Below are 24,920 nucleotides of genomic sequence, written 5' to 3'. Positions count from 1 at the left end.
CCACTCCGCTGCCTGCCAACTTTGCCATTGCTGGCACCAACGCTGCCACAGGCTGGATAGGAACAGCCTGTGGGAAGTGGCCCATGGTCTGTAAAATGCCCCTGTCTGCCCTAGATTGTTAGGATGGAATGACCTGCTTCATGGAAATAGTAAAGCACCTGTCAGCCTCCACTCCAAACTTCGTATCTCTTTGTACTCCTTATATTCAGTTGTTAGATAGAATGGGATTGTATTTCAGTTGTTAGATAGAATGGGATTGTATTTCTAATGTAAATAGTTATTGGATTCAAGTTAAGAAGAGAGGTGCCTTTAAGAGTGTCGGTCTGACATAATTAAGGTGGGAGGGGAGATTAATGTTTTGAATTCAACAGGAACGTTTGGGCGCGAACGCTAACGGACATTGCATTCCTGATTTGATTGACAATCAGAGACCTGCGGAAGAAGATTACCACGGGACCCCGGGAAGGAGCTGGCATTGGACCAGACCTGTTGACCTTTTGGGAAAGAGGAGGGAGGAATAGGGTGATACAGATTGTCAGCCATATTCTGTCTCAGATTCAATTTAAACCCTGCTGCTATCCAGATGTAATTAGTAAAAGTACTTTTCTTTATTTGCAAATGAAGTCAAGGTGTATTCTTTCCTAGTTATAATCAGAGGCAGCCTGACAGCACCTTTGAATCTGCATAAAATGATCTCCCCAGCCCTAAATAACATAACATAACATAACATAACATAACATAACATAACATAACATAACATAACATAACATAACATAACATAACATAACATAACATAACAACAGAATTGGAAGGGACCTTGGAGGTCTTCTAGTCCAACCCCCTGCACAGGCAGGAAACCCTACACCATTTCAGATAAATGGCTATCCAACATTTTCTTAAAAATTTCCAGTGTTGGAGCATTTATAACTTCTGGAGGCAAGATGTTCCACTTATTGATTGTTCTAACTGTCAGGAAATTTCTCTTTAGTTCTAAGTTGCTTCTGTCCTTGATTAGTTTCCACCCATTGCTTCTTGTTCTACCCTCAGGTGCTTTGGAGAATAGCTTGACTGTGTCTTACTGGTGCATCAGGAATTACAAATTACAGCTTCTGCCCAGAAGTTGCACAACTCTGGAGGGATTCAGATTGGAAGGGCAAAATGTGAATCAGGGCAGACGTAGCCCCATCTAGCCCCTGTCTGGAATGCTTTAACTAAAATGATTTTTTTTCCCCCACTGGATTTCTACAACTGTGTGCGATGCTGGAAGAAGGTACTGCACAGCCAGTTGGATCCAGTGGTTAAAGCACAAGGCTAGAAACTGGGAGGCTGTGAGTTCTAGTCCCGTAAATTGTAGGAAAAATCTAGAATTTGGTGTAATGGTTAAGGTACTACCCTGTTTCCCCGAAAATAAGACAGCCCCTGATAATAAGCCCAATCAGGCTTTTGAGCATGTGTGCTAAAATAAGCCCTCCCCCCCCAGAAAATAAGCACCACCCAAAAATCAGCTCTCCTTGAAAATATTTAAACGCATGCGCAGCCAGTCCCCGCCATGTCTTCTGGTTAGGGTTAGGGAGACAGAGCTGGAAATCAGGTAAGACGGCAAGAAGAGCCCTGTCTTGCTCCATGCACCCCAAAATAATAAGACTGGAGACTTAAACATATGAAGAACGGTTACAGGAACTGGGCATGGCTACTCTAGGGAAGAGAAGGACCAGGGGAGACATGATAGCAGTGTTCCAATAATTGAGGGGCTGCCACAGAGAGGAAGGGGGTCAAGCTATTTTCCAAGGCACCTGAAGGCCAGACAAGGAACGATGGATGGAAACTGATCAAGGAGAGATTCAACCTAGAAATAAGGAGAACAATCAACCCATGGAACAGAAGTTGCCTTTGGAAGTTGTAGGAGCTTCATCACTGGAGGCTTTCAAGGGGAGATTGGACTGCCATTTGTCAGGGATGGTGTAGGGTTTTTGCTTGGGCAGGGGGTTGGACTAGATGACCTACAAGGTACCTTCCAATTTTGTTAATCTGTTAATCTCTAGTGGTAAATCGAGGACTATTTGCAACGAATTCCAGGGCGACCACCACGGTTAACTCTCCAAAATGGTTGCCATGGCTGTTTCACAGGGCTTTGCGGTGGGAATTGGGCTTGTGAAAGGCCACTTGATACGGTGGAAGCAAAAAATATTTCCATTTTCCAACATCATATTTATGTACAAACTATTATCCATCATTAATCATTAATTTTTATTTATTGCTGATTCAGGCCTGCCCGATTGCCACTTCCTTTCTTCACAACCTCCCTCTCTACCCTCTACTACTTTCACATCCTTCATCTCCTTCACTTTACTACTTCCTCTCCTCCTTCTCCACTCCTCCCTTCTTCCACCCTGTCTAACCTTCTTATTCCCCTCCTCCTTCTCTACTCTTTCCTACCTACTTTCTTCCCTCCTTCTACTCCTCTCTCCTTTTCTTTCTGAAATGGCAGTCGAGCATCCCCAATATCATTTTAAATTTTAATTTCAAGCATGTTGTGCTTTTCATTGAGGCAAAGAGGGGACACACTGGCATACACTGGCAGAGCACTTGCGCTCGCGTTGTTTGCTCCCCCAGCATTTGCAAAAATCAGAAAAGGCCTTTGAGCAAGAGAGGGCCAATTGAGGCAGGGCAAAACAACCTACTCAGCTGCAATGTCACTCATCACAGCAAAGTGCTTGGCTAGATATAATGAGAATCCAGTAGAGGAGGAGGGCAGAGAGGTGCCAATCTGGGTCAGAGGACTGGAATAGTTATTCTATGTCAAGCAGACAAGAGGGGGACAAGCAACTGAGTGCAATTCAACGCCGGCCTCAGCCCAGACCCCAAAGCATCTCCTTCATTTGGCCTCCTAGCATAACGTTCCCAGGGGTGGGATTGAAAAAAATTTAGCAACCGGTTCTCTGCCCAGCTGCTGGGGGGGTCGTGGCCATGGGGGCATGGCCTACTTGGCCTCCAGCATGGTGGGGGGACACGTTTCTGCCCTCCCCAGGCTCTGGAGGCTTTCCTTGAGCCTCTGGGTGAGAGAAAACGACCCTCCCCAGGCTCCGGGGGCCCTCTGGAGGCCAGAAATGGGACTGTTTTTGGACTTCCAAAACTTCGGGGAGGCCCATTTTTCGCCTTCCCAGAGCCTCTGCATGGGCGCTGCACTTACCTGGAATCCAAAATGGGTTGCGTGGAGACTCCCGAGAAAGGTGGGGTGGGGTGGGTGGGGCTAGCCAGTCCTTGCAACTACTGGTTCGGCGAACCAGATGTAAAATTAGCATCCGGTTCTCCCGGACCAGTCCCAACCGGCTGAACCCTGGCTGCTCCCTACAATTCACTAGCCAAATTAAGGAATACAGGTAGTCCTCAACTTACAACAGTTTATTTAGTGACTGTTCAAAGTTACAACGGCATTGAAAAAAGGGACTTACGACCGTTTTTCACAGTTACGACCTTCGCAGCATCAGCCACGATCATGTGATCAAGATTCAGATCCTTGGCAACGGGTTCATATTTATGACCGGTGCTGTGTCCCAAGGTCACGTGGTCCCCTTTTGTGACGTTCTGACGAGCAAAGCCAATGGGGAAAGCCAGATTCCCTTAACAACCGGGTTACCAACTGCAGTGATTCACTTAACAACGGTGGCAAGAGAGGTCGTAAGATGGGGCAAAGCTCACTTAATGAATGTCTCACTTAACAACAGAAATTTTGGCGCAATTGAAGTTTTAAGTCGAGGACTATCTGTACAATGCAAATCAGTAAACACAGAGAGCCGGTCTGGTCTAGAGGTTAAGGCATCAGGTTAGAAACCAGGAGATTGTGGGTTCTAGTCCTGCCTTGGGTATGAAGTGAGTTCAAGTCCAGTTTTAGCTATGATGGCCAGCTTTTGGGCCAATCCTTCTGTCCAACCCACATCACAGGGTTGTTGTTGTGGGGAAAAGAGGAAGAGGAAGGTGTGTGGACATGTTCACTGCCTTGAGTTGTTTGTACAGCTAATAAAGGCAGGATACAAATGAATGAATGAATAAATAAATAATAAAATGAAAACCAGCTGGGTGACTTTGGGCCAATCACCAGGAGATGGTGAATTTTACTCCTGCCTTGGGCATGAGAAACATGTGTCATAGGTTTGCCATCACTGACATAGCTCAATGTTTCAGAGAAGATCCCGGTCTCCATGTTCTTTCAGAAAACTAAAAAAAACCCTAAAAAAGTAGAGACTTTCTGGATCTCAAGTGGTAGGCTGTTCCAAAGGACTGAGGTAGCTACAGAGAAGGTGCCTCCAAGATCTCATGACATAACAGTATTTAAGGGGTGGGAGGGGATCTGGAGTGTACCACATCCTATTTGTGGAGTGTGACCACACTTGGAATACTGCATCCAGTTTTGGTTGCCATAATATAAAAAAAAAATGTGGAGACTCTAAAAAAAGTGTAGAAAAGAGCAACAAAGACGATTAGGGGACTGGAGCTAAAACACATATGAAGAATGATTGCAGGGACTGGGTATGTCTATAATGAAATGAATGACTAGGGGTGACATCAGGGGTGAAATTCACATATCTTCCCTACCAGTTCGCCAATGTGTGCACGACGTCATCTGCGCATGCGCAGAGGCTTAAAAAGTCACAAAAAAGCAACATCATGACGTCCACGCGGGTAAGCGGAGCCCGAGCCGTATAGAACTGGCTGGATTTCACCCCTGGGCGATATGACAGCGGTCTTCCAATATTTGAGGAGCCGCCACGAGGAAGAAGGGGACAACCTCTTCTGCAAAACATTTGAAGGCAGAACAAGAAGCAATGCATGGAAAGGAATCAAGGAGAGAACCGACCTAGAATGGAGGAGAAATTCCCTGAGAATTAGAACAATAAATTAGCAGGATGGCTTGCCTCCAGAAGCTGTGGGCGCTCCAACCCTGGAGGTTTTTAAGAAGAGATTGGACAACCAGTTGTCTGAAATGGTATAGGGTTTCCTGCTTGAGCAGGGGGTTGGACTAGAAGACCTCCAAGGTCCCTTCCAACTCTGTTATTCTGTTCTTTGACCGAGTAGGTTGGGCAGATACCCTCAAGCAGAGGTGATCCCACCCACAACCTGGCCGTGTGCCAGGGGTGAAATGCTCCCGGATTGGACAGGATCTTGCGATCCGGTAGCGATGGCGGCTGCTGGTTCAGAGGACCGGTAGCAAAAATCCCTGGCCCCGCCCCCTGCCTCTGCTGAGCTGCACCATCTGCAGAGGTGTTTTTTTTTTACTTTTAAAAGCCGGTTTTGCTTCAGCCGAAACAGGCCTTTAAAAGTAAAAAACAGCAGAACCTTACTTGTACTGTTCCTTGTAGAAAACATGTTTTCTTCAAGTAAGAGTAGAGATTCTCAGGCACTTACCTGATTACTGATGAACGCATGGCTCTCTTTCCAGCCCGAAAGCAGTTTCAGTTTCAGCCAGACAGAATCAATCGCTCAGCTAATCTATTTCCTCAGTGATCAACTGGCTGGCTTTGCTGGCTGAGGAACTCTGGGATTTGAAGTCCACAATAACATAAAATAAAATAAAATAATAAAATAAAATAAAATATTTGTGCAGCTTTCTGAGATTTGGTGTGTTTCTGTAGTGTTTCACTCTAACTACACAAACACACAAAATCTCAGAAAGCTGTATGTGGCATATTGTGTGTGTGTGTGTTAGTTGTGTGTGTGTGTAAAGTTTGAAAGTTGGTTTTTGAGCTTTTTGTGGCTGTGTGAAGTGTGAAGTGCAGCTGCTTTTACATTGTGTGTGAGTCAGTTGTGTTGTGTTGTGTGTGTGTAAAGTGTGAAAGTTGGTTTTTGGTACCTCTTATTGTTTTTTTATACTTTGTTTATTATTTTTATTATTTATTGTTATTGACCACGCCCACCAAGCCATCTGACCACCAAGCCACGCCCACCAATTAAGCCACACCCACAGAACCGGTAGGGAAAAATTTTAGATTTCACCCTGCCGTGTGCCCTATAAGGCTTTAAAGCATGGATGTCAAACTAGCAGCCCAGTGGTCAGATGCGTCACGCACAGGCCACGCCCACCCCAACTCCACGGAGGGGGGAAACGTCGCGAAACATCACATGACAGCAACGTAACGTGGCGAATTTGACATCCCTTCTTTAAAACTTTAATTGCACTGAGAAAGCAACCAGGAGTCAGTGCAGTTCACACAAAAAAGTGAATTATGGAGGACCCAGAACTGCTCTATTCTAGACCAGATGCTACTTCTAGGTAGTCTTCAAGGGCAGACCCCTGTAGAACATATTGCAGTAGTCCAGCCGGAAGATGACCAAGCACAGGTGACTTGAGCGATCTCTCTGCAATCTGGATTGCCTGAACAACAACAACAACAACAACAAATAAAACTCCTCTCTCCTCATCTCCTCCTTGTTTCTTTTTTGCAGCTGAAACTGACCCTTGCGATAACGATCCATGTTTGCACGGGGGCACCTGCCAGTCGAGTGGAAACCTTTCCAGCTGCCACTGTCTGCCAGGATTCACAGGCGAAAACTGTGAAATAGGTGAGGAGATGGGGAGGGGCGGATGGGAGCCTCCGTTGGAAAAGTTTACGGGAATGAATTCCTACACAGGTACAGGTAGTCTTTCTGAGGTGGGTAAAATGAGGACCCAGATGGTTGGGGCCAATATTCCGTCTCTGTAAACTCCTTAGAGAGGGATGTAAAGCCCTGTGAAGCGGTATACGGGTAGTCCTCGACTTATGACCACAAACAGAGCCCCAGATTTCTGCTGTTAAGAGAGACACCTGTTAAATGAACTTTGCCCTGTCTTACGACCTTTCTTGCCTCAGTTCTTAAATGAAGCACTGCAGTCGATAAGTTAGAATAGAATAGAATAGAATTTTTTATTGGCCAAGTGTGACTGGACACACAAGGAATTTGTCTTTGCTGCATATGCTCTGAGTGTACATAAAAGAAAAGATACCTTCATCAAGGTACAACACTTACAACACTTAATGATAGTCATATGGTACAAATTCAACACTTAATGATACAACACTTAATGATAGTCATAGGCTACAAATAAGCAATCAGGAAACAATATCAGTAGAAATTGTAAGGATACAAGCAACAAAGTTGCAGTCATACAGTCATAAGTGGAAGGAGATGGGTGATGGGAATGATGAGAAGATTAATAGTAGTGTAGATTTAATAAATGGTTTGACAGTGTTGAGGGAATTATTTGTTTAGCAGAGTGATGGCCTTCGGGAAAAAACTGTTCTTGTATCAAGTTGTCTTGGTGTGCAGTGCTCTATAGCTTCGTTTTGAGGGTAGAAGTTGAAACAGTTTATGTCCAGGATGCGAGGGGTCTGTAAATATTTTCACAGCCGTCTTTTTGACTCATGCAGTATACAGGTCCTCAATGGAAGGCAGGTTGGTAGCCATTGGGGCCGGATAGCTCAGGCTGGTAAAGCCTGTTATTAAGAACACAGAAGCCTGCAATTACTGCAGGTTCAAGCCCGGCCCAAGGTTGACTCAGCCTTCCATCCTTTATAAGGTAGGTAAAATGAGGACCCAGATTGTTGGGGGGGCAATAAGTTGATTTTGTAAAAAAATATACAAATAGAATGAGACTAATACAAATAGAATGAGACTATTGCCTTATACACTGTAAGCCGCCCTGAGTCTTCGGAGAAGGGCGGGGTATAAATGTAAACAAAAAAAAAATAAAAAAAAATTTTTTTTCTGCAGTAACCCGGTTGTGGAGTGAATTTGGCTTCCTCGTTGATTTTGCTCATCAAAAGGTCACATAAAAAAGGGGATCACATGACAAACTGTCATAAATATGAAGCAGTTGCCAAGCAGCTGGATCTTGATCCCACAATCATGGGGATGCTGCGAAGGTCGTAACTCTGAAAAACGGCCATAAGTCACTTTTTAAAACTTTGCATGGTGGCTAAACAAACTGTTGTCCCAAAAGTGCTTTTTTTTCAAGAGGCAACTTCTTGTTTTTTTCCTTTTGAAGGTGTTTCGCTTCTCATCCAAGAAGCTTCTTCAGCTCTGACAGGATAGTGGAAGACAGAAGAAGCTTCTTGAAATGAGAAGCAAAACATCTTCAAAAGGAAAAAAAAAACCAAGAAAGCCCAGTTGCCTCTTGAACAAAAAGCACCTTTGAGACAACCATGATCTGGATGGCTGAAAATCTCTACAGACTTTTTTTTTAACGAACTGTTGTAAATCAAGGACTACTTGTATAAGTCTAAATGTTATTGCTATTGTGGGCAAATACTTTTCAAGGTATCGTTTTTGCAGATATTTTTGACACAATCCTCCCCTCGTTCTTAAGTTCTGCACCAGAATGGCTACAGTCAGCCAAAGAAGAGAAACTTGAAGTTTCACACTAATTTTATGCACATGCTCGGCTGTCGAGCTCCCAGACGGATGTAGCTGCATTTATCTGCTGGATTGCTATGTTGTTAATCTTCCCTTCGGATGCAGCTGGCTGCTGTTCCTCCAGCTCAGATAAGCCCTGAGGATTCATCCCCAGTCCTGAGCTTGTCTGTGTTTCAAGCCAACTCATATGCACAGACTATATTCCCCGAGAGAGTTCAGTGCATCCATTGGTAGTATTTCTCTAGGGCAGTGTAGCTCAGCCTTGGCAATTCAAAGATGTGCGGACTTCAACTCAAAGAATTCTCCAGCCAGCCGTGAAAGAGAAAAAGTAGTTTTTTGATTTTCTTTACAGCAATTATAAGTACAAATACGAAGTTATCTCTTACTCTATGGTTATAAAAAAAGCCCACTCTTTTTATAATATTTTGTTTTTCTAATCACCAAAACCATAAATCGCAAGCTCATTTTTTGCCTGCTACTGTATATGCAAAAAGCCAATTTCATCTAATGATTAAAGCACCCAGCTAGAAAGCAAGAGAAGTGAGTTCTAGTCCCACTTTAGCCATGAAAGCCAGCTGGGTGATATTGGGCCAATCATAAGGAGACTGGGAGTTCTAATCCTGCCCTAGCCATGAAAACCAACTGAATTATATTGGGCCAATCATAAGGTGACTGGGAGTTCTAGTCCCACCTTAGCCACAAAAGCCAACTGGGTGATATTGGGCCAATCATAAGGAGACTGAGAGTTCTAGTCCCGCCTTAGGCATGAAAGCCAGCTGGGTGACTTTGGGCCAATCCCTCTCACTCAGCCCAACCCACCTGACAGGGTTGTTGTTATAGTGGGAAAATAGGAAGAGGGAAGTGTGTTGGATATGTTCACTGCCTAGATTTATTTGTAAAGATAATGTAGGTAGTCCTTGACTCACGACTACAAATGAGCCAAAACATCTGTTGTTAAGTGAGACATTTGTTAAGTGAGTTTTGTTCCATTTTACGACCTTTCTTGGCACAGACATTAAATGAATCACTGCAGTGGATACATTAGTAGCCTGGTTGTTAAGTGAATCTGGCTTCCTCATTGACTCTGCTTGTAAGAAGGTCACAAAACGGGGGTCACATGACCCCGGGACACTGCAACAGTCAGAAGTATGAACCAGTTGCCAAGCAACTGAATTTTGATCACATTTTGGTCATGGGGCTGCTACAAACATCGTAAGTGTGAAAAACCGTCGTTAAGTCACTTTTTTCAGTGCTGTTGTAACTTTGAATGGTCACTAAATGAACTGTTGTAAGTCGAGGACTACCTGTAAAGGTGGGATATAAATAAATTAAAATAAATAAAAAGTGTATTGGGATTTCCTGATAAACAGAACCCAGACAATCGGAAGAGGGACTTATGAATTCCAGCAGCCATAATGTGTTGGAGTTCCCGCCTTCACACATGCTCTTCTCTCCACAGATATTGATGACTGCTTATCCAACCCTTGTCAAAATGGCGGGACCTGCATTGACGAGATCAACGCCTTTGTCTGCCTGTGCTTGCCCAGCTACGGAGGGAGCTTATGCAGCCGAGGTGAGAAGGGCCCTCTCCAACTTTTTCCAAAAATCATTCACACAAGGACTAAAGCAGTGGTTCTCAACCTTTATAGTGCTGCGACCCCTTTAATACAATTCCCCACGATGTGGCGACCCCAACCGTAAAATTATTTTCGTTTTGAATTTATCGCGTCTGAAGCCGTATTGGCTAGCGTTCTGAACTGCTTGCGATTGCCTTGAGGACGGAGGCATTAAAGCGGAGACTCCTCCCCTATTAAGTTTATCGCGCCTGAAGCCAGATTAGGCTAGCGATTGGGAGTGATTGTAGCTGGCTTGAGAGGGAGACATCAGAGCAAAGATTTCTCTCTTTTTTAATTCATCGCGCCTGAAGCCGAATTTGGCTAGCGATTTGAAGAGCCTGCAGCTGGCTTGTGGAGTCAACCATTGGAGCGCAATTCGACTCAAGTATACTTCCCATATTTCTGATGGTTTTAGGCAACCCCTGACAAACCGACATTCGACCCCCAACGGGGTCCCGACCCACAGGTTGAGAACCGCTGGACTAAAGCATCCCAGAGCAGGTTCAGCTTCTCTAGGTGTGTCTGGCCGAAAATCACAGCCATGTCAAAAGGATGTCATGCATAAATAATATTTTAATTAAATACAGTAACACCCTATAAAAATTTACAAAAATTTAAAACCCATAAAAGCAAATTAAAATTTTTTAAATCAAGCCAGTCCAGCTAGACGGAATAAATAGGTTTTAAGTTCGCGGCGAAAGGTCCGAAGGTCGGATAGTTGACAAAGTCTAGGGGGAAGTTCGTTCCACAGGGTAGGAGCCCCCACAGAGAAGGCCCTCCCTCTGGGGGCCGCCAGTCGACATTGCTTGGCTGACGGCACCCTAAGGAGTCCCTCTCTGTGAGAACGCAGAGAAGATGGGAGATAGAAGATGGCAGTAGACGGTCCCGTAAATATCCTCTCACTCAGCCCAACCCACCTGACAGGGTTGTTGTTATAGTGGGAAAATAGGAAGAGGGAAGTGTGTTGGATATGTTCACTGCCTAGATTTATTTGTAAAGATAATGTAGGTAGTCCTTGACTCACGACTACAAATGAGCCAAAACATCTGTTGTTAAGTGAGACATTTGTTAAGTGAGTTTTGTTCCATTTTACGACCTTTCTTGGCACAGACATTAAATGAATCACTGCAGTGGATACATTAGTAGCCTGGTTGTTAAGTGAATCTGACTTCTCCATGGACTTTGCTTGTCAGAAGGTCACAAAAGGGGTTCACATGACCCCAGGGACACTGCAACGGTCAGAAGTATGAACCAGTTGCCAAGCAACTGAATTTTGATCACATTTTGGTCATGGGGCTGCTACAAACATCGTAAGTGTGAAAAACCGTCGTTAAGTCACTTTTTTCAGTGCTGTTGTAACTTTGAATGGTCACTAAATGAACTGTTGTAAGTCGAGGACTACCTGTAAAGGTGGGATATAAATAAATTAAAATAAATAAAAAGTGTATTGGGATTTCCTGATAAAAAGTACCCAGACAATCGGAAGAGGGACTTATGAATTCCAGCAGCCATAATGTGTTGGAGTTCCCGCCTTCACACATGCTCTTCTCTCCACAGATATTGATGACTGCTTATCCAACCCTTGTCAAAATGGCGGGACCTGCATTGACGAGATCAACGCCTTTGTCTGCCTGTGCTTGCCCAGCTACGGAGGGAGCTTATGCAGCCGAGGTGAGAAGGGCCCTCTCCAACTTTTTCCAAAAATCATCCACACAAGGACTAAAGCAGTGGTTCTCAACCTTTATAGTGCTGCGACCCCCTTAATACAATTCCCCACGATGTGGCGACCCCAACCGGAAAAATATTTTCGCTTTGAATTTATCGCGTCTGAAGCCAGACATAGCGTTCTGAACTGCTTGCGATTGCCTTGAGGACGGAGGCATTAAAGCGGAGACTCCTCCCCTATTAAGTTTATCGCGCCTGAAGCCAGATTAGGCTAGCGATTGGGAGTGATTGTAGCTGGCTTGAGAGGGAGACATCAGAGCAAAGATTTCTCTCTTTTTTAATTCATCGCGCCTGAAGCCGAATTTGGCTAGCGATTTGAAGAGCCTGCAGCTGGCTTGTGGAGTCAACCATTGGAGCGCAATTCTTCGACTCGCAAGTATACTTCCCATATTTCTGATGGTTTTAGGCGACCCCTGACAAATCGTCATTCGACCCCCAACGGGGTCCCGACCCACAGGTTGAGAACCGCTGGACTAAAGCATCCCAGAGCAGGTTCAGCTTCTCTAGGTGTGTCTGGCCGAAAACCACAGCCATGTCAAAAGGATGTCATGCATAAATAATATTTTAATTAAATACAGTAACACCCTATAAAAATTTACAAAAATTTAAAACCCATAAAAGCAAATTAAAATTTTTTAAATCAAGCCAGTCCAGCTAGACGGAATAAATAGGTTTTAAGTTCGCGGCGAAAGGTCCGAAGGTCGGATAGTTGATGAAGTCTAGGGGGAAGTTCGTTCCACAGGGTAGGAGCCCCCACAGAGAAGGCCCTCCCCCTGGGGGCCGCCAGTCGACAGTGTTTGGCAGACGGCACCCTAAGGAGTCCCTCTCTGTGAGAACGCACCGGTCGCTGGGAGATAGAAGATGGCAGTAGACGGTCCCGTAAATATCCTGGTCCTAAGCCATGGAGCGCTTTGAAGGTAGTCACCAATACCTTGGAGAGAATACCTAAGAGAATCTCTTGGTGGTCTCCCATCCAACTGCTAGTCAAATGGGGTCCTATCTTGTTTTTCAAGCTCAGAGAAGGTGGGCAAGGACAGTACCTTGTGTGTGTGTGTTCTGTGTTTCCCCAAAAATAAGCCCTCACCCAAAAATAAGTCCTCCCCTGAAAATATTTAAATGCATGTGCAGCCGGTCTGGTTAGGGAGACAGAGCTGGAAATCAGGTAAGATGGCAAGAGGAGCCCCATCTCGCTCCACGCGCTCAAATAATACGACCTTCCCGAAAATAAGACCAAGTGCTTATGTATACTCACTACTTTACATTGTAGCCAAGTGTCATTTCTTAAGTGTTGTCACATGAAAAGATATGCTTAAATATTTACAAAATGTGAAGGGTTGTACTCATTTCTGTGACATAATGTATGTATATATATATATACACACACACACACACAATTGTATGTGTATGTGTGTGTACATGTGTATATACATACACACACAGTCTTCAAGTTGCAATCATTCGTTTAGCATTCATTCAAAGTTACAAGACCACTGAAAAGTCCTCAGAATTGCAACCGCTACAGCATCCCTGGTTCCATATGATTAAATCCAGTTGCTTGGCAACCGGCATGTACCATCCTGGGGTCATGTGATCTCCAATTGCCACCTTCCCTGCCGGCTTTTGACAAGGAAAGTCAATAGGAGAAGCCGGATTTGCTTAACATCCATGTGATTCACTTAACAACCGCACTTAACACCCATGGCAGAATAGATCATAAAATCAGGCATTACTCAGTATTGCTTAGCAATATTTGTTAGGTGGATTCACTGCAGTTGTTTATATTAGTAACACGGTGGTTAACTGAAGCTGGATTCCCCATTGATTTTGCTTGTCAGAAGGTGCAAAAAGTGATCACATGTCCCCCAGACACGGCAACCGTCATAAATGTGAGTCAGCTGTCAAGCATTTGAATGTAAATCACGTGACCATGGGGATGTTGCAGTATTCATATGTGTGAAAAACAGTCATAAGTCATTTTTTTTCAGTGCCGTTGTGACTTCAAACAGTCAGTAAGTGAACCATCGTCAGTCAACTACCTGTACAGATTGTGGTCCCCATTGTGGTTGTAAGTTGCGGACTGACTGTAATAGCAATAGCAATAGCACTTAGACTTATATTCTGCTTCATAGTGCTTTTACAGCTCGCTCTAAGTGGTTGACAGAGTCAGCATATCGTCGCCACAACAATCTGGGTCCTCATTTTACCCACCTCAGAAGGATGGAAGGCTGATGTAAACTAATTGTTTCCTGCCTAAGCAGGGGGTTGGACTAGAAGACCTCCAAGGTCCCTTCCAACTCTGTTATTCTATTTTATTCTATTCTATTCTATTCTCCATTGATCAATCATCCCAGAGGAAAAAAGATTGAAACTTTTGAAAGCTTCACCTTAGTGAACTCACTATTAGAGGACAGGAGAGGTTCCTATCACAGGTCTCCAGATTCTGTCCTCTAACCCTTAATTCTTAGCATTAAAATTCACTCAAGAAGGTCTGGGTGAATCGTGTTTCCTTAGCTGCACTCTGCATTTAATAGGTTTGGCAAGGATGCTAAATGGCTGAGTTCACCCCACACTATTATCTTGGTCAGTTAATTAGTCCACCTTCTGTGTTCACTGAATGTTAAATTAATCAAGTGGGCACATCACACTACTACACCATATTGACTATCAGCCAAACTTCGCCCTCTGCACAAAGCCAGCCACTACATCTGAAACCAACATGGTTTTAAATCAGCTGTGTGAACCCAAACAGACATCAAAACGTCGTTTGAAACGGGAATATTGCAACAATTTCTCCTGACAGAAGCTGCCCATTGAACCCGGAATCCTCTTTTTTATAAAAAGAAAACATGGCTTTTTTGTGAGCACGCTCAAGTGTGCCTAGCACGCACGTACATTCCTTCCAAACTCAGAGGGATGTTGAGAGTGAAGGATGGGAATCTCCATTTTTTTTCTGCTCTGCTTGCCAGCTGAGAAATTCCTTTTGTGTGGGAAACTACCAGCTCAGCAGCTGGAGAGAAAGAACGCCATTAATCTAACGTGGTACCTTGACAGCCTATTTCCTTCCCGCCCAAGCGGCCTTTGGAGGCCGCTAATAACACAATAATAATAATAATACACAATAAAATATTAATAATAATAATAATAATTACTATGCACTGCACCCGCGTAGTGACGTTGACAGGTTATATTTGCCCAGAAAGGTAGGTGGCAGAGGACTTTTGCAAGTGAAGCAGACAGTCGAAGAAGAGAAACATGCTCTGGCAGATTATGTGAAAGACAGTGTTGAACCAGCTTTGATGGAGGTCAACAAGAGGAAGCTGCTAAAAGTACAGCAAACCAAGTATCAATATAGGAAAACAGCGATGCAAGCTCGAGCTGACAGCTGGTGTAACAAAGCACTGCATGGACAGTTCCTTGAAAAGATCCAAGGAAAAGTAGATAAGGAATAGACCTCATTATGGCTGACCAACGGAACATTGAAGAAAGAAACAGAGGGCCTGATTCTTGCGGCCCAAGAACAAGCCATTAGAACAAATGTTATCAAAGCCAGAATAGAAAAATCTGCTGATGATCCCAAATGCAGACTCTGCAAAGAAGCGGATGAAACCATTGATCACATACTGAGCTGTTGTTAAGAAAATAGCTCAGACCGACCACAAACAACGTCACAACACAGTTGCTCAGATGGTCCACTGGAACTTGTGTCACAACTACCATCTGCCTGTAGCAAAGAACTACTGGGATCATAAGCCTGAAAAAGTGATTGAAAATGAGCATACAAAACTACTGTGGGATTTCCGAATACAGACTGATAAAGTTTTGGAACACAATACCCCGGATATCACAATTGTGGAAAAGAAAAAAGTGTGGATAGTCGACATTGCTATACCTGGTGACAGCAGAAATTGATGAGAAACAACTTCAAAAAGTCCCCAGATATCAAGATTTGAGAATCGAATTGCAGAGACTCTGGCATAAACCAGTGCAGGTGGTTCCAGTGGTGCTCGGCACACTGGGAGCTGTGCCTAAAGACCTAGGCAAGCACTTAAAAGCAATTGGCGCTGACAAGATCACCATTGGTCAGCTGCAGAAGGCCACCTTACTGGGATCTGCTTGCATAATTCGCCAATACATCACGCAGTCCTAAACGCTTGGGAAGTGTTCGACTTGTGATCTGTGATACAAAATCCAGCATAGTTATCTCGTTTGCTGTGTATAGTGTCATTTTGTGTAAATAATAATGATGATGATGATGATGATGATGATGATGATGATGATGATGATGATGAATAAAGTATATAATAATGGGATGAGGTGGCTCAGTGGCTAAGAAGCTGAGCTTGTCGATCAGAAAGGTCGGCAGTTTGACTCCCTAGCACTATGTAACAGGGTGAGCCCCCGTTACTTGTCCCGGCTTCTGCCAACCTAGCAGTTTGAAAGCACGTAAAAAATGCAAGTAGAAAAATAGGGACCACCTTTGGTGGGAAGGTAACAGCGTTCCGTGCACCTTTGGCACTGAGTCGTGCCGGCCACATGACCACGGAGACGTCTTCCGACAGCGCTGGCTCTTCGGCTTTGAAACAGAGATGAGTACCGCCCCCTGGAGTCGGGAACGACTAGCACGTATGTGCGAGTAGAATCTTTACCTTTACCTTTAGTAACACAATAGCAGAGTTTCATCTACCCACCTTGAACAAGGCAAGGATTACAGGCTGTTCACTGTTCTACCTCAAGACTCAGATGACATCTGGGTCAGATGGGTGTGTCAAAAAAATGGCAGCCTAGACCAGGGGTCTCCAAGCTTGGCAACTTTAAGCCTGGAGGACTTCAACTCCCAGAATTCTGTAAGTTGGAGTCCTCCAGGCTTAAAGTTGCCAAGCTTGGAGACCCCTGGCCTAGACTATGTGATCAAAGCCCTGCCTCTTTTGTGCGTGTGTTGTGCATGAGCCACATATCGAGAAGGGCAGGAGTTCATTTGCCAGGTGGTGTCTGCTATATAGATATTTTTTACACACACACACACACACTCATGGATATGCCACCTGTATGACTGTGTCTTTATTTCTTTGATATTCAGAATGGGCTTTCTGAGTGGATCTTAGAGTATAATGATCTTCTAGGGCGGAGGTGCCCAACCTTGGCAACTTGTGCACTTCAACAAGCATTGGCAGCCAGCCAGCATTGGCAACTTTTAAGACTTGTGGACTTCAACTCCCAGAATTCCCCAGCCGGCAATGGCCAACTGGGGAATTCTGGGAGTTGAAGTCCACAAGTCTTAAAGTGTCCAATTTTGGATTCTCCTGTTTCGGAGCAATCATCCCCAACCTGGTGCCTTCTCAATATGTTGTTGTTATTATGTGTCATCAAGTTGTTGTTTTTTTGTTTCATAGCAATCACATCTTTCCTGGGAAACTCAGTGAACTAAGTGAGAAACCTAGAAAGTGATTTAAATGAGGTAGCCCTCGTTTGCCAAAAGAGTTAAACCTTATTCTTCATATGGACACCCCCGTCAGCGCAAATTGGAGGAAAGTTATTCCTAAGGTTGGACGCTATCAAGAACAACAGGCATCCTTTTCTGATGACATTGATGGAGAAGTAGTGGAACCACTTGCCTGTAGAAGTTGTGAATGCTCCAACACTGGAAATTTTTAAGAAAATGTTGGATAGCCATTTGTCTGAGATGGTGTAGAATTTCCTGCCTAAGCAGGGGGTTGGACTAGAAGACCTCCAAGGTCCCTTCCAACTCTGTTATTATTATTAAGTCTCGTCTTACATGGCTGGCTTGGAAGACCATGTAGATTGGGAAATGATGGCCAGAGACAGACAATCTCACAAATCAAACCCCATATAGAAACAGAGAGACTAGAGTAGAGGTGGGGGGAACTTTCCATTGCCTCCTTCCTAGGGCTGAGAGAGAGGGACTGGCTCAATTCCCTTCCCAAGGCAGGACTAGAAATCAGAATCACCCAGTTTCTAGCTTCGTGTCTTAACCGCTTCACCAAACTGGCTCTTTTTGTAAAATGTACAGCTACTCCATGAGTCATGAGCACAATTGACAGCAAAATTTTCATTGCTAAAGCACGATGATTGTTAATCGTCGTTGATTTTATGACTTTTTATGCCACGGTTGTTAAGCGAATCACCGCCGTTATTATGTGAATCCAGCTATCCCCATTGACTTTGCTTGTCGGAAGACGGTTAGAAAGGTCACAAGTAGGGATGACATGACCCTGAGATGCTGCGATCATCATACATACAAGTACATGCTTAGAGCCAAGTGCCCGATATTTAGCAATACTGCAATGGTCGTCGATGCAAAAAACAATCCATAAGGCACCTATTTTTCAGTGCCGCTGTAATTTTGAATAGTCGCTCAAAGGATGGTTGTAAGTTGAGGACTATCGGTAACCTCTCTAGCACTCATGCAGGGAGAGTCATTAGTTCTTTTCATCTTATTCTGGTTTCATTTACCAGAAAGGGACTGGAGGCTAAAACATATGAAGAACGTTTGCAGGAACTGGGAATGTCCAGTTTAATGAAAAGAAGGACTAGGGGAGACCTGATAGCAGTCTTCCAATATCTCAGGGGCTGCCACAAAGAAGAGGGAGTCAAGCTATTCTCCAAAGCACCTGAGGGTAGGACAAGAAGCAATGGATGGAAACTAATCAATGAGAGAAGCAATCTATAATATAATATAATATAACAACAGAGTTGGAAGGGACCTTGGAGGCCTTCTAGTCCAACCCCCTGCCCAGGCAGGAAACCCTACACCATCTCAGTCAGATGGTTATCCAACATTTTCTTAAAAATTTCCAGTGTTGGAACATTCACAACTTCTGCAGGCAAGTCGTTCCACTTATTAATTGTTCTAACTGTCAGGAAATTTCTCCTTAGTTTTAAGTTGCTTCTTTCCTTGATCAGATTTAGAACTAAGGAGAAATTTCCTGACAGTTAGAATAATTAACCAGTGGAACGACTTGCCTCCAGAAGTTGTGAATGCGCCAACACTGGAAATTTTTAAGAAGATGTTGGACAGCCATTTGTCTGAAGTGGTGTAGGGTTTCCTGCCTAAGCAGGGGGTTGGACTAGAAGGCCTCCAAGGTCCCTTCCAACTCTGTTGTTCTATTCTATTCTAAAATGCCATAAGTGATCAGGCCACTTCCCAGCGTGATAATATCTTCCAACAGCTCTTCCCTTTGTCAGTTGCAAATTGGCTCGCTCATTAAAAAGAAGAAAAAGCTGACCTTTTGGTTGCGCCCCATTTGATGCTTTTTCCTCCCTTCAGACACAGAAGGCTGCGACCACATGTGGCGTAAATTCCAGGGTCACTGCTATCGCTACTTCACCCATCGGCGCGCATGGGAAGACGCGGAGAGGGATTGCCGCCGTCGGTCAGGACACCTCACCAGCATCCATTCCTGGGAAGAACATAATTTCATTAGCAGTAAGTTGGAACTCTGGGAGAAGAAGGGAGGAAGGGAGCCACGGCAAGAGAGGAAGGCCACATGACAGTGCAAAATAGCAATAGCACTTAGACTTATATACCGCTTCAATGGTTTACAGCTGTTTTGGCTCCCGCCCCCAAACCTGGCCCCATGCCCGAAAGTGCCTTGGAGCCGGGCCTACTACCAGAAAGTGACTTGGACAGTGAGGGGGAAGGGCCATCAGGACTTACCTCAGAAGCACCGGCCTCCCTGGCTCAGCTCCAGGAGCCAGAAGCAGGCCAGGTGAAAGAGATAACAAGGCCTCCGTCCCCTGACTCTTTCTCCCCCCAGGCCACGCCTGCAGACCCAGCTGATGGCAATCAGGCCTGGCTGGACCCTAGGTTTCATAGGCAGGAGAGAAGGGAACAACAGAAGCAAGGGTGGGGCAGGCCTAGGAAGTGCTGAGTCATGGAGCTACGCCCCACAGGATATAAAAGGCAGCAAGAGCTGGTGTGTCTCTTTGTATCAGGCAAATCCACTGATTGACTAGAGCTGAAAGTTGTGACTCACCAGCGTCTTGGCAGCTAATGAGGGCTCTTGGCAGACGCTGGCTCTTTTGCTGCCAGAGCTGATAAGAGCCGGCTAATTAAGCCATCGTTCGGACGGAGGCAATGAGGACAGAACATCAGCCTTCTTTAAGCCAGTTTACAGAGTTAGCATATTGCCCCCAACAATCCGGGTTCTCATTTTACTGACCTTGGAAGGATGGAAGGTTAGAATTGGAGAAGAAGAGCCAGTGAGAATTGAACTGCCAAACCTTGCTGGCAGTCAGCAGAAGTAGCCTGCAGTACTGCATTCTAACCATTGCGCCACCACAGCTCTTGTGATGTGTGAACTAGGTTCAACACATCACAGTATGTGGTCATTGCATCGCCCATTTCTGGGAAGCCCTAAAGGTGCTTTTTCAGGAGGCAACTGGACTTTCTTGCTTTTTCTTTTGAAGATGTTTCGCTTCTCATCCAAGAAGCTTCTTCAGCTCTGACTGGATGGTGGGGAATGGATGGATTTGTACTCCTTGCAGACAGCTGGTCATTTGCATCCTTTTAGAGGGTCGTTGAGGTTTATCTGTGTCCTCAGGATCGCCTGAGTGGTGGTCCTGGTTCCTGTAGCCTGCGTTTTTTTCCTCTGGAAATCCATTCCTACTCCCATACCATTCAAAGGGTGTTCATCCCAAATTGTATAGCTAACAGTCTGTATTAAGTCTGTATAAAAGTAATTTCTGGGGAGTTTTGCCAGATGTCCAGCCGGTGATCTAGTGCCCAAGTACCTGGTTCTTTTGGATCCAGAAACAATTAACACTCCAGTGAATAAAAGGATTTTAAGCTTTATTATTAGCTCAAGCAAACAAAAAGCATGCATACCAAGGTGGGTTTCAGCAGGTTCTGGCCAGTTCTGGAGAACCGGTAGCGGAAATTTTGAGTAGTTTGAAGAACCGGTAAATACCACCTCTGACTGGCCCCACCCTCGTCTATTCCCAGTTGATCGGGAGGAAATGGGGATTTTGCAGTATCCTTCCCCTGGAGTGGGGAGGGAATGGAGATTTTGCAGTATCCTTCCCCTGTCATGCCCACCATGCCATCACCACCAAACCATGCCACTCCCACCAAGCCATACCCACAAAACCAGTAGTAAAAAATTTTGAAACCCACCACTGATGCATACTCAGCAAGATGATACCCAAACCTCTTGCAAGCTGCCTAGGAACGCCTTCATGGCCGGTTTCTACCATACTTAATGCTAGTAGGTTCTGTGTAGAAGTTCCCAATGAACAACAACCATCCGAAGGTTTGTATCTAAAAACACTGGCACCATGACTTTATGACTTTGCTATGGTCAGGAGCAGAGGTGGTATTCAGCAGGTTCTGACCAGTTCTGCAGAACCGGTAGCGGAAATTTTGAGTAGTTTGGAGAACCGGCAAATACTACCTCTGGCTGGCCCCGCCCCCAATCTATTCTCTGCCTCCCAAGTCCCAGCTGATCAGCTGGGTTTTCTTTAGTTGCCCTGCACAGGAGAAAGGAGCTGGAAAGCAAGTTAATGGGGTGGGGAGGGAATGAAGATTTTACATTATCCTTCCCCTGCCTTGCCTTCCAAGCCACGCCCACAGAATCAGTAGTAAAAAAAAATTTGAATTCCACCACTAGTCGACAGGAGGCTGCAAGATTGGTTGGCACATGACTCTGGGATGGGAATCAAAAGTTTAAGACTTTCACAGCGAAAAAAACTTTGAAGTTATGTGAAGATCCCTCCCACCTCAACTCTATTCAGTAAACAAGAGTTAAAGGGAAAAAAAACCACCAAGCAATCTAGCTCAGAATGAGTTCTAAATCCCTAGACGTTTCTTAATATGAAGGAGAAATCAAAATAAGTCACCAAACTTCTCGAAATAACAACCGCCTTCCAAATTGCCACTAATTCAGGTTCACCTTAGACGTGGAATCCTAAACCCGCCAAACAGTCTAAAGCTGCAGAACAGGCAAATGTAAGCTATCAACTTAATTTACCTCCTTAACCAAGCTTAGCAGGTTGCATGAGTGCAGCCCCTATGTTTTTAACTCGGCTAGTTGCAGTTTCGTGTGAATTGAACACTGGGAGGCAATGTGTAGATGGATAATCCTGTTTTGCCAACAAACAGAAAGAAAAGGCCCTCATTTTAGAGGAATAGAAAAAAATGCACACACACACCCCAAAATAACTTTGCTTACTCTTCAGTGGTGGGTTTCAAAAAATTTTATTACCGTTTCTATGGGTGTGGCATGGCTTGGTGGGCGTGGCATGGCTTGGTGGGCGTGGCAGGGGAAAGATACTGTAAAATCTCCATTCCCACCCCACTCCAGGGGAAGGTTACTGCAAAATCCCCATTTCTGCCCAATCAGCTGGGACTTGGGAGGCAGAGAATAGATGGGGGCAGGGCCAGTCAAAATTTCCGCTACCGGTTCTCCAGAACTGTCAGAACCTGCTGAAATCCACCTCTGTTACCCTTCCCTTGGAAGTCATGGTCTCTGCTCTGTGTCCCAGGGTCTTTCCCACATGCTATCATACCTTAGAGTGGAGGGAGGGAGGGAAGTTTTTGTAGAGCAGTACTGAGTAATGAGGTCAATCGCCTCCAGATGGCAGCAAAGAGTTAGGAAGTTCTGTATCCTTTGCTGCCATCTAGGACTTGTCTTGTTTTGGCAATCCTGATATGGAGTCCAAACAATTGTGCAGGTTGTTGTAGCCTCCCTCCCCCCCACACACACACACACCATCCCACAAGGCCATTTTCTTGCAAAATCCCACCCAATCCAACATACCCCATTTGGAATATTGGAACGACCCTATAGACAGCTGCTGATCAATGAAGGAAATCAATAATCCAGGAAGAACTCAAGCCGCATTTTTCTTACTCCAAGCTCTTCTCCCCCCCAGGTTTTGGACACGAGAACACTTGGATCGGCCTCAACGATCGCATCGTGGAACAGGATTTCCAGTGGACGGACAACACCGGATTGGTGAGTCTGTGGAAGAGGAGATTCAGTCTGGGTCAGTGCAACCTTTTTTGAGTGACAGAGGTCTCTGGGTTGACTCTTGCAAATTCAAGCAGCCAAGACTGGAGCTGGGAAATTCTCCCACTTCTCCCAAATAGGAGATGACCAGGCTGAGCCCAAAGGCAGGATCAAACCCATCATGACTTCGGAATCTCTACACCCCTGTAAGAAATCTAAATCCAGCCCTCCCCCCCACCTTGAAGTCTGTTGATTGTCAGGGATGACTTGATAGCAGTTTTCTAAAATCTAAGCGGCTGCCATAAAGAAGAGAGGTTCAACCAATTCTTCAAAGCACCTGAAGGCAGGACAAGAAGCAATGGATGGAAACTAATCAAGGAGAGAAGCAGGGCCTCTGGTGGCTCAGCAGACTAAGTCTGTCTGTTATTAACACAGCTGCTTGCAATTACTGCAAGTTCAAGTCCCACCAGGCCCAAGGTTGACTCAGCCTTCCATCCTTTATAAGGTAGGTAAAATGAGGACTCAGATCGTTGGGGGCAATAAGTTGACTTTGTATATAATATACAAATGGATGAAGACTATTGCTTAACACAGTGTAAGCCGCCCTGAGTCTTCGGAGAAGGGCGGGATATAAATTCAAATTTTAAAAAAAAAGCAACCTAAGAACTAAGGAGAAATTTCCTAACAGTGAGAACAATTAATCAGTGGAACGGCTTGCCTTCATATAAGTTGTGGCTGCTTGACTCCTGGAGCTTTTCAAGAAGATACTTGATTGCCACTTGCCTGGAATGGCATAGGACCGTGATGGCGAACCTATGGCACGCTTGCCACAGGTGGCACGCGAAGCCATATCTTTGGGCACGTGAGCATTGCCCTAGGTCAGCTCCAGCGCGCATGCACATGCCGGCCAGCTTATTTTCGGGCCTTCTGGCCTCACCGGAAGTCGGGAAACAAGCTGCTTCTGGCGTCCAGGGGGGTGGGAAAGGCTGTTTTTGCCCTCCTCAGGCTCCTAGAAAGGCTCTAGAGCCTGGTGAGGATGAAAAACGGGCCTACGGGGCCCACCATGCCATCGCGTGCCAAAAGCGGGGGGAACACGGGGGATGGGATGCATTGAATTATGGGTGTGAGCATGTGTGCACGCAATCCCCCACACACACACACACACTCCCCCCACTTTTGGCACGCAATGGCAAAAAGGTTAACCGTCACTGGCATAGGATCTCCTGCTTGAGCAGGGGGTTGGACTAGAAGACCTCCAAGGGTCCCTTCCAACTCTGTCATTCTGCAATGACTCTTTTTTTTTTGTTGTTTACATTTATACCCCGCCCTTCTCCGAAGACTCAGGGCGGCTTACAATGTATAAGGCAATAGTCTCATTCTATTTGTATATTTTTTTACAAAGTCAACTTATTGCCCCCCCAACAATCTGGGTCCTCATTTTACCTACCTTATAGATACCTTATATCTGGTGCCAATTCACCTTGACTGTTAATAGTTCAGATTCTTGTGCATGGGTAGCATGAAATAAACTCCTAGTAATTTTCAATCTTATCCCGAAGAGCTATTGAACCCTATTTCTAAGGAGGGGGTGGGGGTGTATTGTTTTTACTCTTTGCATATTCAGTTTTTACTGTTTGCAAGCTGTCTAGGTCACTGAAAGTGAGTGGGCAGCCATATAAATTCAATCAATCATTATAATGGGTGTGCCTGACATCTGTTGCAGCAGGCAAGAGATCACACCAAGTTAGACCCCTCTCTTTCAGACAGCTGTTCCTAGATTTGAGCTTTTAAAAAGGGCCGTGAAAAAGCTCTTCTCTACCTGAATCAATAGCAAGCTGTAATCAATGGACAGAATACTGGAATGCATATCAAAAATTGATTCTTTCCCCCCCCCCCTGTCGACCACTCTGGGTGGCTCGCAGCAATCAAAGATAACTACAATAAAATCAATGCAAATAAAAGATGGGAACTGCAACGAAGCCAGGTGCAGTGAAACAGTCCAGGTGGCGGACACAATGGTATGTTCTGCCTGTTTTTATGCGAGGTGCATGTTTTATGTGCAACGCACATTAAAAAAACAACAGGCAAAGCTTCAATCCTACTCTTCGGGTTTCCCCCTTTGACCTTTTTGCTGAAACCTTGTAGAAACCACCAAGTGATGGAAAAAAATGACACAAGATATTTTCCCACTAAGAATAGTGGTGTCCAGGAGGTACACAATCCA

General features: G+C 44.9%; 1 protein-coding gene across 1 annotated transcript in view; it reads left to right on the top strand.

The window, feature by feature from the left end:
• Window positions 1-24,920, top strand: part of NCAN (neurocan) — a 154,108-nt gene that overhangs the window by 114,338 nt on the left and 14,850 nt on the right. Inside the window, exons 12-15 of the mRNA XM_058163138.1 lie at window positions 6,442-6,558; window positions 9,848-9,961; window positions 19,015-19,173; window positions 22,620-22,702. Of these exons, the coding sequence (XP_058019121.1) occupies window positions 6,442-6,558; window positions 9,848-9,961; window positions 19,015-19,173; window positions 22,620-22,702 (473 nt within the window). The remainder of the gene's footprint in view (window positions 1-6,441; window positions 6,559-9,847; window positions 9,962-19,014; window positions 19,174-22,619; window positions 22,703-24,920) is intronic.

Source organism: Ahaetulla prasina, chromosome 1, assembly GCF_028640845.1.
Source record: "Ahaetulla prasina isolate Xishuangbanna chromosome 1, ASM2864084v1, whole genome shotgun sequence".
In the NCBI taxonomy this organism is placed as follows: Eukaryota; Metazoa; Chordata; class Lepidosauria; order Squamata; family Colubridae; genus Ahaetulla; species Ahaetulla prasina.
The sequence above is the reverse complement of the archived record's forward strand: the minus strand, read 5'-3'. Positions and strand labels throughout refer to the sequence as shown.